General features: G+C 41.6%; 1 protein-coding gene across 1 annotated transcript; it reads left to right on the forward strand.

Moving 5' to 3' along the window:
- Positions 1–10,911: 10,911 nt before the first annotated feature.
- Positions 10,912–12,310, forward strand: LOC146002108 (cuticle protein 19-like). Its single transcript, XM_083139827.1, has 3 exons — positions 10,912–10,947; positions 11,373–11,444; positions 11,991–12,310. The coding sequence occupies exons 1-3, from the start codon at positions 10,933–10,935 to the stop codon at positions 12,246–12,248; spliced, it is 345 nt and encodes a 114-aa protein (XP_082995953.1). The 5' UTR covers positions 10,912–10,932; the 3' UTR covers positions 12,249–12,310.
- The last annotated feature ends 1,177 nt before the right edge of the window (positions 12,311–13,487 follow it).

A 13,487-nucleotide genomic window follows, 5' to 3' on the forward strand; every position in this document is an offset into this window, starting at 1 on the left:
ACCGTGGCTCCCACATAGATGGGCTTGGTTAGTTTCACCACACCTTGCTTCATGTGAATCAGAGCCAGCTGCTCGTTATAGATTGTTCGAGACTTGAACAATGGACTCGCGACAAGCTGACGACATCGCTCTTTCCTCGTCACCAATTTTATGTCCACACGATTCCGTACATTCTCCATGGTTTTGCCAAACACTGCATTATTCATAAGCTTGAAGAAATCCTTATCAAGCTCGGACGTGGCTGCGGTGCGGTGTTCGGTGTTGACTTCAATATATGGACGCAACCACGGAGAATGCTCGAACTTGAGGATGTGGTGAACTGCGTGGACTGTGACCCCTTGCTGCATCAACCACCGGAGATTCTTGTAGTGCAGGACGTAATTCTTCTTGGGTTCGAAATCCATGACGAGCTTCGTTTGGTTGGAATCGGGTGGACACTTGAACTCGGGTGCAGGGGGAAGATCGCAGAACAAATCCTGCAGCTTCTCGGAGAACTCAAGGTCCACCTCGGCGAAAAATCCATATTCCGAATCGTCGAAACCTTCAACGTCAAATTTGGTAGGGTCAGCCCACTCGAACCCTCTAAAAGGGAGTGATTGCATCATGGAGTGCCCATACAAGTTATTTACGTCCGTGTGCATGATGTAGCTCGACGGTTGGGTGGAGTCGTAGCCAGTAGCCATGTGGTGATTGTTGGCGCGCGCGTGCCGTTGCGACACCTGGACCATTCCACCTCGCACGGCGCGTTCCACAAACAGCACCATGTCTACGTCCGAAAGAAGCTCCAGCTTGATTTTCGTCACCAGAAACATGGCTGACCACGCCAGTCCGGGGAGACTATAGAAGTAGGCGGGATCCAGGTGGTTGATGTTCATTGCGGTCGCCCGGAACGTCTGGAACACGTCGGCAAGGAGCGTCACATCAAGTCTGAGGTAGGCGTCGTGGTAGTCTCCGAGAGTTCGACAACCTAGCTCGCGCCACATGGACTGGGCGTGATGATATTCTTCGTCGGTGATGTTCGAGCCTCGTAGCTGACTGTAGAACTTCGCCTGGGGAGGTAGCGACGTCTCCGCAAACTTGGTAGGGTCTGTGACATATTCGTAGGGGTAGACCCCCTTACGCCTGAAGAGACCGGCGTCCAAGTTTGGAAAATTTGCAGAGGTAATAAGCATTTGCTCGTTGCTCAGCTTCCCTGCGAGAGCATCGAGGCTGGCCGGGAGGAACCTCAGGGAGTCGAGGAAGCGAAGCTCGATGCTCCTGCTTTTTGAGTTGGGGATCGGCACCCACTTGCTGACGCTAATATAACGCTCCTCGTTTTGTGCCAGGACATTGATTCTTGCATTGTCGTACCCAAGATGCTTGATCAGGTGGTGAAAGTCGTATCCCGAGCCATTGTGAAAAAACACAGGGATGAAGCGCGGGTCCCAGGCCCTACGGTTGCAATCGTTGCACCAAGGACCAACATACCTACCGTTAAAGTGATCGTGGTGTCGGACTTTACAGTTTTTGGCGGTGTACTCCTCGGCGCAGACAGGGCAAGCGATGGCCTCGTCGTGTCTGCGTTGATCGTCGGGGGACAGTGGGAGCATAGGCTTGGGGGTCAACAATACCTTCCCTATCTCGTTGGCTTCCACAACCATCCTCTCGAGGAAGTGTTTGGCTGCATCGGGACCGCGATACACGTAGGGCTCGGGGGCAATGTGCTGGTCCCGTCGCACCACAACGTATGCGAAACTGGATGCCTCGTGGAGTTGGTAAGGGGTGGTGGAGGAAACTTCGGGATCGGGATCGCAAGTGGACAGGGGTTTGAGGAACGCTTCGAAATCCGCGATGATGATAGCGGGGTGCTCCACCATGGCACCGTGCATGTGGAAAAGCTCCACGGTACCAGGTTCGGGCAAGTCTGCCACCCCAGGCTCGTTGGCTTTGCAGTAGAGCTTGTGGTTAGCGAGCTTCTCGGCAGCGATGTTGCGACCTCTGATGCGCTGGTAATCCTGCCGTTTTCGATTACGAAATATAGACAAGCACCTGGGACAAACTTCTATGTGGTGACTATCACTGCTCAGCTGGCTCGAAACAAGCCGAGAGAGGGAATGGATGAGAGTGTAATGGTGATGGGTCTCGTCCTTGATGAGCAGAAGATAAATTTCCTGCGCACCGCCGTCGTCTACGTCGCTCACCCGGATAGGGTACACCACATTTTCGTCGGTGAGGCCATAAACGTTGATGGCCAACCGAGGGTTGTGTGTACGGGCCTCGAACTTGCGAATGTCCGAGACCTCCACCGGGTAGTCAATCCCAGCCATCGCATCTTCCAGCTCTGGTTCGTAGGGTAGGTAGTGGTTAACTCGGTATGGATGGTTTTTCCAGTGGACAGGGTGCAATGCTGCAAGCACACACCATATGAAGCACTTGGCGTCACTGTTCTGAATGTTCAGGACAGCCTTTTTTTCCACAATCGCTTCTGGTAAGGGGACGTAGCTGGAGGCGGAGAGAGGCACAAACTTGCAAAGTTTGACGCGCAGTTCGTGAGGCTCACCACACAGCGAACCCCCCGAGCCCTTGGCTTGATGTTCCTCCTGCTTTGCCACCAGCTCCTCGGCAAACTTGTTGTAGATGACCTCTAGGTTTTCGACATCCGCCAGATGCAGCGTCTTCGCCTTGGTGTTGTGGCAGAAGCTGTAAATTTCATCAGACGGCTTCTTGTACCATCAACAAAGCGATGCGTAGAATTTGGTGGAGTGCGTTGCAAGCGCATCGCTGAGGATGGAAATAATTTGGGCTTGCACGTTCTCCAAAAAGCTACGCACATCGCATGAGCCCTCCCAAGTAAGAGGAAAGTCCTCTAACAAACGCTGGAAAGCAGACCGGTCTGCTTTCGCCACAGTCTTGATGCGCTTGACGGATGGTGGCGAGTCGGCTTCCGTTTTCCTCTTGGTTGAGCTGGTCGAAGGCTGGGCCCCAGATGTATTTTTGCTTAGACAAGTAAGCTTATGCTTCTTGGCATACGCAATTGTAATGTGTTTATTGCATCCGGAACACAGTTCGGTGGCAGCCAAATGCTTGCCTGGCACGCAGGTGCGACAATGCCTTGCAAAATGTTTGCTCGATATAGTTTTTTTGCACACAGGGCAACTTTTCATGGAGCACATTTTTTTCGGGGTATGTTTATTTATATATGGGTGGTGTTGCCTTCCTCAAATATGTGCTTTAATCAACTCTATAAAAAAATAAAAAATATATATAAGAAAAATATAATTGTAGATAGAAAAAAACACAATAAATATTGTATGCATGTGTAATTCTATTTAGTTTATTTTTCTTAGACACAAATTTTCTTCAGATTTTATTGCCCATTAGTATATTTTTCCACCAATCTAGTAGAGGTATGAAACTATGAAAATATTCTTGTTTATATATATTCTATTATTTTGGCTGATATAATAGCAAATACATATATATAGCTATTTTGAAATTCTAAAACTTTCAGGTATACTTATTTTTACATGCAAACCTACATCATAAAAAATTACACAATACGAAAATAATAAGAAGCACCAGCGCGCACGTGTGTATAGCACATCGTGTTTCCCCCAAGAGAGGTTTACAAATGTCGCGATAGGTCTCTCTTTCTTTATCTTACGGCAATGTTGGTATCTCTATCTTTTTTTTTATTTGTAGGTGGGTTGCCAACACACTCTAGTTAATAATGCTACATATTATACACACACACGCACACACATACTGTGTTGCCATCCATCCATCTCTCTCTTTTACGGCAGTATATATTTGTTGCCGGCTCTATTGCCCAGTGTATGTATGTTACGCCAGTATATAAATTAGCTAAGCCCTTGCCAAGTAAGAAAAAAAGCTGTAGGTAGGTGTTGGCAGCATTGTCGGTTGTTTAACTCTTCCCTTTTTTCTCCTCTCTCTCTTTTTTGTAAAAAGCTATGGCGAAAATATCAGTAGGTTGGCAAATTGCTTTATGTACTGTAAAGCCTCAAGCAGTATTACCAGCTCCTTGCTTTAGGTTAGGTTAGACCAAAATAAAAACCTTGGTGACTTTTCGAGTAAGATGTTGGCAATACTGCAAGACAAACCTCAAGCAGTATTGCCAGCTCCTTGCTTTAGGCTAGGTTAGACCAAAATAAAAACCTTGGTGATTTTATCGAGTAAGATGTTGGCAACGCTGCAAGATAAGCCTCAAGCAGTGTTGCCAGCTCCTTGCTTTAGGTTAGGTTAGACCAAAAAAAACCTTGGTGATTTTTTCAAGTAAAATATTGGCCACACTGCGAGAAAATAGAGCTTATGCCTTAGGCCGTGTCCGGATTGGCAAGCACTCCGTCCCGTTCTCTCCCGTTGCTCTCGCGTACCATCGAAGTCACATCCAAGTCGTCCGAATCTACATGCCCCCTTGTAGTACGGTTGCCACTTTTCTCGCCAGGTGTCAGCCCGAACTTCACCCACCGCGCTCTGGAACGCAGGCGCATCGCACGGAAGTAGAAGACGCCAAACAAACATCACAATGATTTCCACCTATTTACTACTCATATTAAAAATATAACACGCTATTTCATCATTTATAATTTTTGTACATTGAGTATTATCGATAAAATGTTAAAATATAACTGAGTTTTACATCCTCTAATCAGTAAATGTTGTCTGTACAAAGTGAAAGTTAGAATATGGCTGCCAAGCGCAGCGTCACAGCGAGTTCAAGCGTGCATCTGTCGCGCCTTTCTGCTCTCCCCTCCCACTCCACGTCTGCCGCAAATTCGGACAACAGAGGTTGGCTGAGTCCCCAGATGGAACGGTGCTCTAGGCGACATCTGCTGCCGATTCGGACGCGGCCTTACAAGAGCAAACAAACCATTAAGGCAAGCCTCAAGTAGTGTTACCAGTTCTTTGCTTTAGGTTAGGTTAGACCCAAAAACAAAAACCTTGGTGATTTTTTCGAGTGAGGAGTTGGCAACACTGCAGAACAAGTCTCAAGCAGTGTTGCCAGTTTTCTTGGGGTTAGGTTAGACCCAAAAACAAAAACCTTGGTGATTTTTTCGAGTGAGGAGTTGCCAACACTGCAGAACAAGTCTCAAGCAGTGTTGCCAGCTTCTTGCTTGAGGTTAGGTTAGACTTAAAAACAAAAACCTTGGTGATTTTTTCGAGTGAGGAGTTGGCAACACTGCAGAACAAGTCTCAAGCAGTGTTGCCAGCTTCTTGCTTGAGGTTAGGTTATATCCAAAAACAAAAACCTTGGTGATTTTTTCGAGTGAGGAGTTGGCAACACTGCTTGAGGCTTTCTCGCAGTGTTGCCAGCTTCTTGCTTGAGGTTAGGTTATACCCAAAAACAAAAACCTTGGTGATTTTTTCGAGTGAGGAGTTGGCAACACTGCAAGAAAATAAGGCTCGCCTTACGAGAGCAAACCATTAAAAAAAGCCTCAAGCAGTGTTGCCAGCTTGCTTGAGGTTAGGTTAGACCCAAAAACAAAAACCTTGGTGATTTTTTCGAGTGAGCAGTTGGTAACACTGCAGAACAAGCCTCAAGCAGTGTTGCCAGCTTGCTTGAGGTTAGGTTATATCCAAAAACAAAAACCTTGGTGATTTTTTCGAGTGAGGAGTTGGCAACACTGCTTGAGACTTTCTCGCAGTGTTGCCAGCTTGCTTGAGGTTAGGTTATACCCAAAAACAAACCTTGCTGATTTTTTCGAGTGAGGAGTTGGCAACACTGTGAGCCACACCGAGCCCCATTTTCGGGCTGTGAACCGGGGACACTGCTCTACTGGCATCGAAGTGGTGCGTTACCTTTTCGGGAACCTCTCCTCGTACACGCTGAAGTACGTTTTGTTGTACTTCAACCTGAGAGAGAAGATGATGCCCAAGAGCAAAACCGTACAGACGCTCTACGAGAAAAAACATGATAGACGATCTGTTGCAGTACAACGTACAGGATTCGATGCTTGTGAGGGACGTGTTTCTGAAAAAAAAAAACTCGTACAAACAATCGTCTCAACATGTTGCCAGAGCATGCTGCTCGCAAACCAGGTTCGAGGGCACAAACTCAACTAGCATCTCTCGCATTACTATTTCAGCGAAGCGTTGCAGAACAAGCAATATTTGTGTTTCCCACAGCAACATCTCGAGTATCATCACAAGCTAATTGGGGGTTACGTATACCGTAACCCACACATGAACATAGCACTCAAAAACAGAACAGAGGACGAGATTATTTTGGTACTAGATTTTACGTTACTCTACCCAAGCATCACATAGTTGCAGCCAGCCTCCCTTTTCCCGCAAGAAAAGTTTACAAAAGTCACGATATATATAAACATTGGCCCCCAGAACTTGGAAAAAATTTACAATAAGGTGCATTCGCTCACCACTGTTGCCAGCTATAGGTCTCTCTCTCTCTTCATCTTAAAGCAACATTAGCATATCTTTTTTTTTTGTTGTAGGTGGGTTGCCAACACACACACACACACACACACACACACACACACACACACATACTGTGTTGCTATCTATCCATCCATCTCTCTCTCTTTTACAGCAGTATATCTTTGTTGCCGGCTCTCCTTGCCCAGTGTGTGTATGTTACGCTAGTATATAAATTGGCTAAGCCTCAAGCAAAATAGCTTTTGCTAAGTAGAAAAAAAAAAGCTATAGGTAGGTGTTAGCAGCATTGTCGGTTGTTTAACTCTTCCCCCTCTCTCTCTCTCTCTCCTCTCTCTTTTTTGTAAAAAGCTATGGCAAAAATACCAGTAGGTTGGCAAAAATTGCTTTATGCACTGTAAGGCAAGCCTCAAACAAGGTTGCCAGCTCCTTGCTTTAGGTTAGGTTAGACCAAGATAAAAACCTTGGTAACTTTTTCGAGTAAGGTATTGGCAACACTGCAAGAAAAGCCTCAAGCAAGGTTGCCAGCTCCTTGCTTTAGGTTGGGTTAGACCAAAAAAAACCTTGGTAATTTTTTTCGAGTAAGATGTTGGCAACACTGCAAGAAAAACCTCAAGCAAGGTTGCCAGTTCCTTGCTTTAGGTTAGGTTAGACCAAGATAAAAACCTTGGTGACTTTTTCGAGTAAAATGTTGGCAACACTGCCCGAGAACACCGTATGCAGTGTGATCCTGGTCGCCGAGAAGTCCTTCGTCCACGACGTGAAGAACAAGAGGGTCACAGAGCAGTTTTAACAAGTTTTTAACATTTTTTCTTGCACAATAAGAAATTTTTGTACTAGCACAATCAGTTTCAATAGCACAATACGAAAATTTCACTAGTTCAAGATCAGTTACAATATCAATTTCATCAGTTATCAGTTACAATAACTTTTTTCTCATCAGTTTTTGCACTATAGCACGAGACAATCAGAAATTTTTGCACAAAAATTTTGTTGTTGTTGTTTTTACATGAGAAAATTAACAATAAAATTCTTTCTTTTATCGTTTCAGATGCAGTCGAACATCAAAAACACATACACATACAAACACACTAAAAAAAATAAGCATGCAACTTTATTTGTAACACACACATACATTCTCCATCTTCATCAAAAAAATATTATAATAAACATAATTATTTTTATCTATCACACAATAAAACTCTATATCCAAAATATTACAACATCAAATAACACTAGAGTCGTTAGTACACGTTGCATGCATTACGGAGGTCCTCTGTAGGGTTTCATGGAAGTTTGGGGGGAAAAAAAAAACACGTGAAACCCTACAGAGGTGCAGTTATCTACAACCGCAGCCGTTAGAACCTTTTACTTTTTTTTGGTTGGGCACCACGCACCCTGGCGAGGTTATAGAAGCCAGCAATCCTAAAAAAAAAAAAACAACAATTATTTATTTGTTTGTTTGCGTCACAATACAGAAATAAAGAGAAGTACGTACGTGTGTGTACGTGTGCAGCACATCGTTCCTGCAAGAAAGATTTACAAAGGTCGCGATATACATTGGTGCCCGGGACTTGGAAATAATGCATATTCGCTCACCACTGTTGCCAGCTCTAGGTCTCTCTCTTTATCTTACGGCAATATTGGTATCTCTATTTTTTTTAGTTGTAGGTGGGTTGCCAACACACTCTAGTTAATAATGCTACATATTATACACACGCACGCACACACATACTGTGTTGCCATCCATCCATCCATCTCTCTTTTTTACGGCAGTATATATTTGTTGCCGGCTCTCCTTGCCCAGTGTGTGTATGTTACGCCAGTATATAAATTGGCTAAGCCCTTGCCAAGTAAAAAAAGGGCTGTAGGTAGGTGTTGGCAACACTGTCGGTTGTTTAACTCTTCCCTCTTTTTCCTCTCTCTTTTTTTTTGTAAAAAGCTATGGCAAAAATACCAGTAGGTTGGCAAATTGCTTTATGCACTGTAAAGCCTCAAGCAGTATTGCCAGCTCCTTGCTTTAGGTTAGGTTAGACCAAAATAAAAACCTTGGTGACTTTTCGAGTAAGATGTTGGCAATACTGCAAGACAAGCCTCAAGCAGTATTGCCAGCTCCTTGCTTTAGGTTAGGTTAGACCAAATAAAAACCTTGGTGATTTTTTCGAGTAAGATGTTGGCAACACTGCAGGGCAAGCCTCAAGCAATGTTGCCAGCTCCTTGCTTTAGGTTAGGTCGAACCAAAAAAAAAAAACCTTGGTGATTTTTTCGAGTGAGGAGTTGGCAACACTGCGAGAAAATAAGGCTCATGCCTTACGAGAGCAAACCATTAAGGCGAGCCTCAAGCAGTGTTGCCAGCTTCTTGCTTTAGGTTAGGTTTAGACCCAAAAACAAAAACCTTGGTGATTTTTTCGAGTGAGGAGTTGGCAACACTGCAAGAAAATGGGGCTCATGCCTTACGAGAGTAAACCATTAAGGCAAGTGAGGAGTTGGCAACACTGCGAGAAAATGGGGCTCATGCCTTACGAGAGAAATCCATTAAGGCGAGCCCCACCGAGCCCCATTTTCGGTTTGTCAACCGGGTTGATCCTACTACTAACGCAATGATTCAGTTTGGAATTAACGAGGGGGAGGGGAAATATTAAATTAAAAAATCTCCATTTCAACTAACAGAGAAGTTGAAAAAAAGTTGATAATTCTTTTAAATATTAAAATTACATTCATGTTTTTAGTGGTATAGTCGCAGGAAATATCAAAGATCTTACGTGGAATATTTTAGCTTGCTCTGAACTCAACCAACAAGCATTTCGCATCGATCTAATACATTCTCCAATACATTTTAAAAAGTTATTGAATATTTCATGTCGATAATTTGATCAATACATCAATTCTTGAAGCCGAGGCGATATAATCTGCAACAACCTCTTCTCTCCTTTCGTCTCCAGTCTCTTCTGTTCTTCACTTCAACTTCTTCTCTCCCCTCCTTCTTCTCTCCCCTCTTTCTCCTCTGCTTTTATCTCATATCGCCTTCCATCAATTTTTCGCCTCTTGTTTCCATCCCACTCTTCTTATATCCTCTCCTCAACATGTATCAATACACAATTTCATGTGTTACATTTGGAAACTCAATGATATTGTGAACAATTCGTTATGTAAATTTATAGATTTCAAACTAGGCTTGATTTTTCATTTGATTTATCATGTTGTTTATATAATTAGTAGTAATGTTTTAAATTCCAAGACAAAATAATACCAGTATGGTATCATGATCAAACAATGTTTTGGTTTATGTAGAGAAAACTGTTGTCTTTCGGAGTGAAATCGATAATTTTTTTTAATTATGCACGGAAAAGAAATTATGGATTACATTCAGAATATCAGTATCTTTGGGACATGTTTTAAATTCATTCACTGGACTTGAAATATGATGCACTTTAGTTAATAATTCTAACTAGTGTCTTTGAATGGATCCTTGAATCAAGAAAGAAAAGCCTCTTTAATATGGATCCACTTATAAATCGTATATACAGTTGTACTGTAGTATATATATATAGATAGATATAATTTTTATACTGTGAAGAAGAAGCATTAATTACCTTTAGATTATACAATATAATGTAAAATTCTAATTTATTTGAATAATTTTGAGTCACTTATGACATCAAATTGAATAGAATATTTCTATCTCTCTCAATTATTTTTGCAGTTTCTTTTCGTAATGTAGCCATGTGTAGTTAACCGTGCCTATAATGTTAGTTGTGAATTTTAAAAGTCTTGTAAATCGATTCTTGTGGCCGCGGTGGCTCAGTCGGTAACGCGTCTGACTACCATGCTGATCACATCACCCCTACTCACGACCGGATCAAGAAAGTGTGGGGCGTTACCCCCGCACCCCCTATACGCCTTCATGGCGCGGTGCTAAGTACAGGGGAAGACTTTTCTTTACTTCGATTGTTGACTCACAATATCGTCGCTGAAGATTAAAATTACAAGTTCGAGTCGCGAGAAAAAACAACCAAAATCAAAGCAATTTCAGTAGTGTTTGTCGTTGACTTGACTAGAACTATTTAGGCAAAGAAAATTACTAGCGTGGGAGCACCAGACAAAGCAGAGTAAGTTATTTTAAGCAAAAGTATTTACAAACCCATTAGACAACATCTCCTCCATTGTGTTTAATCCACTTTACTTGTAAATAAAAGAAGTACAAGAAGACCCCCCCCCCCAAATAAGGATTGTAAAAGACTTCTACATATAAATAATTGTGTAAAACAAACCCATTACTACATTCATTTTACCTGTGATACTTTTTCCTCAAAATCACAATCCATTAAATTTACGGCTCACAATTATTTAACCCCTTTCACTCTCAAAGCATGCCTTTACGTAATTCGCGCTTCATACACACGAAGAGGAAATTGGTGATTAACGTTTCATGCAACGGATGTGACACTCTACAATAGTTTCACTTTTTCATCATATAAAAGACGTTCAGATTTTACACAAGACATCATAACATCTTCCACAGCTATCAGCTACAATTCTAAGATGAACTCTGTTGTGGTGAGTAATTCTGATACATTGTACAGTATTCTGGTCAACACGGGGTTTGTTACAAGAATACTTTGGTAAAGGTAATAGATGAAGGTACCCCCGGACGTGTGCATACATGCCATGAAGGCATGTGGAGGTACAGATCATAATCTCGACCATAGTTGGGATGATGTAATCAGCATCACGCCCGGCCGCCTTTACCCCTAAGGTTTCCACCAAGTACCCATAAATACAATACTGGGTAGGCCTCAGAGCCTCTCTTATATTTCCATTCTACTTGTAAGATAACATCTTCATGGAAGTTTGATTGTGAGTAATTTAGAACATAATATTTGAACTTAAACTTACTTTCATTGGATGTGTTAAATATTAAAAATATCTCATGGAATTTAAATATATTATAATATTTAATGTTAATATATTTTCTTTTACAGATTGCTTTTGGTATTCTCGCAATTGCTGCCTTATCAACAGCAATACCACCAATTCAACATTTGGATTATTATGTAAGTATATCATCAACATTGTTGCAATCTTTACATAAATGTTATATAAGACTGAAAATTCAAGAACATACATAGGAGAGTCGAATGAGAACCTTCAATTGTTTCTGTTTATTATCTAGCAGATTTCTGTATGTAGGGTTACACACGTTTGTTGCATTTTAGCACAGACCTATTGCTGATCTACTTATATTTTCAACTTTGAGTTAGTGCCTGTATACCTTAAGAATAAGTCTTTTGGGTCCATGTGCAGTCACGTATGAACCACTGCAAAAACCAGTCTTCTTCACTGGTGCAAGTGTGCATAGGAGGCGTTGCCTTTAAAGTAACAAAAATGTCGTTCCGAAGCTAACCAGATTAGTATTGCAGGCTTGAGGTCGTTTGGAAAAAACAGTTAATGCCTCATGTAATTCTGAGCTACATACAGTCCGACGTACAATTTTTATTGGACTTTTAAAGTTTTCAATTGACTCTTGTAATAAATTATTGAAGAAAGTTCTGAAACCCTCTGTTCCCTCCACGTTCAAGGATTTTTCTTTTCAATTTTAGGCTTATCCTAAATATGAATTCAAGTATGCAGTGAGCGACCACCACACAGGCGACCAGAAAAGCCAGTATGAAGTACGTGATGGGCCTCTAGTGAAGGGACAGTACAGTCTTGTGGAACCAGACGGAAGTGTTAGAACTGTGGACTACGTGGCTGACGATCACAATGGATTCAATGCAGTGGTCAAGAAACACGGACACAACCTCCACGTACAGCCCCATATTGGCCTTGGTCACGCCGGTGTTGGCTTATTGGGATGAACCCAAGGAAGGTCCATTTAATAATTTATATTATTTATTAAATAAAGAATACTGAATCAGTACATTTGAATTTCATTATTCACTTTCAAATTAGTTGTATTATCCTTATTAATATCAAAATTAATCTCGTGTTAATGACATCTTAACTTAGAATTGTTGTACAATTTTTATCATTTTTCAAATATTGTACATATTTGCGTTATTGTTCACCATGGCACATAGTGATTAATTCTAGTATGTTCATTTGTTAAATTTCACTGTTCTGCATGGAACTGTTAATGGAGGACAGATACGTTTCCCTCTGGATAACACAGGTTGCAAAACAACTTTGAATATGGTTTCATGATCTTCCTAGTATTAACATTTCGTGATGGGTAAATAACAAACATCCTATGTTGCATAGTGGCCTACTACATTTTGTGAATGCACAATGGGTGGTACAAATAAAACTTAATATAATGTACAGTTTCGCATAGAGCATATTTAGGCCTCCCCGATGGCTTAGTGGTAACGTTGTGGCGCTTCGTAATCAAAATGTCGCATGCTCTATATCTGGAGAAGGCACATAGTGATTCGGATCCCACTTTAAACTGTAGGCTCAGTCTCGATTATCCTATCTATGCATAAAGTGAAATTAAAAGATAAACAAGCACGTACCACATTTATTTTATTTCTGCCGAATGTTCTTGTATTTTGAAAGAACTCCAATGTGTTCCAGAGTTGAGTTTATCTCTACCTGTGCAAATGTAAGAAGGTCTTCATCAAGTAATGTGTCCCGGTTGTTTTTCACAGAACAAAAAACTCTGCATTTACGAGTTTTTTTTATTATTGATAGGTGGTCTGATTACTTACTCTCAAAAGCTACACATTGGCTTTCCTGGTTTTACGTTGTTCTTTTCGATCTTTCTCCTTTCCGTTCACGTGCCTTGGCCAGTCCTATCAAGTAACATGTTCTCAGAGTAAGTGAGAAAGAAATAACTTTAGAACCTTTAAACCTTGTATGTGTATATATATATATATATATATATATATATATATATATATATATATATATATATATATATATATATATATATAGTTCTAGCTCCCGTCCGACCCAACGTCTTATAGAAGTTCACATTTAGTTCTTTGAGCTCGTGAAGGAAACCGCATCTATTTTTCAGAACCTTGGATTTTGTATTTGATTCTACATAGAAGCGAATTAAAACCTGATCGCAGAAAGAAAAATTACCTCCTCGC

This window comes from Lepisma saccharinum, chromosome 18, assembly GCF_977018435.1.
Source record: "Lepisma saccharinum chromosome 18, izLepSacc3.1, whole genome shotgun sequence".
Taxonomy (NCBI): Eukaryota; Metazoa; Arthropoda; class Insecta; order Zygentoma; family Lepismatidae; genus Lepisma; species Lepisma saccharinum.

Excerpts from the sequence above, each read along its gene's own strand:
- LOC146002108 (XM_083139827.1), top strand. Across the intron at positions 11,445-11,990 it reads TTCAACATTTGGATTATTAT|GCTTATCCTAAATATGAATT; the intron begins GTAAGTATATCA and ends TTTCAATTTTAG.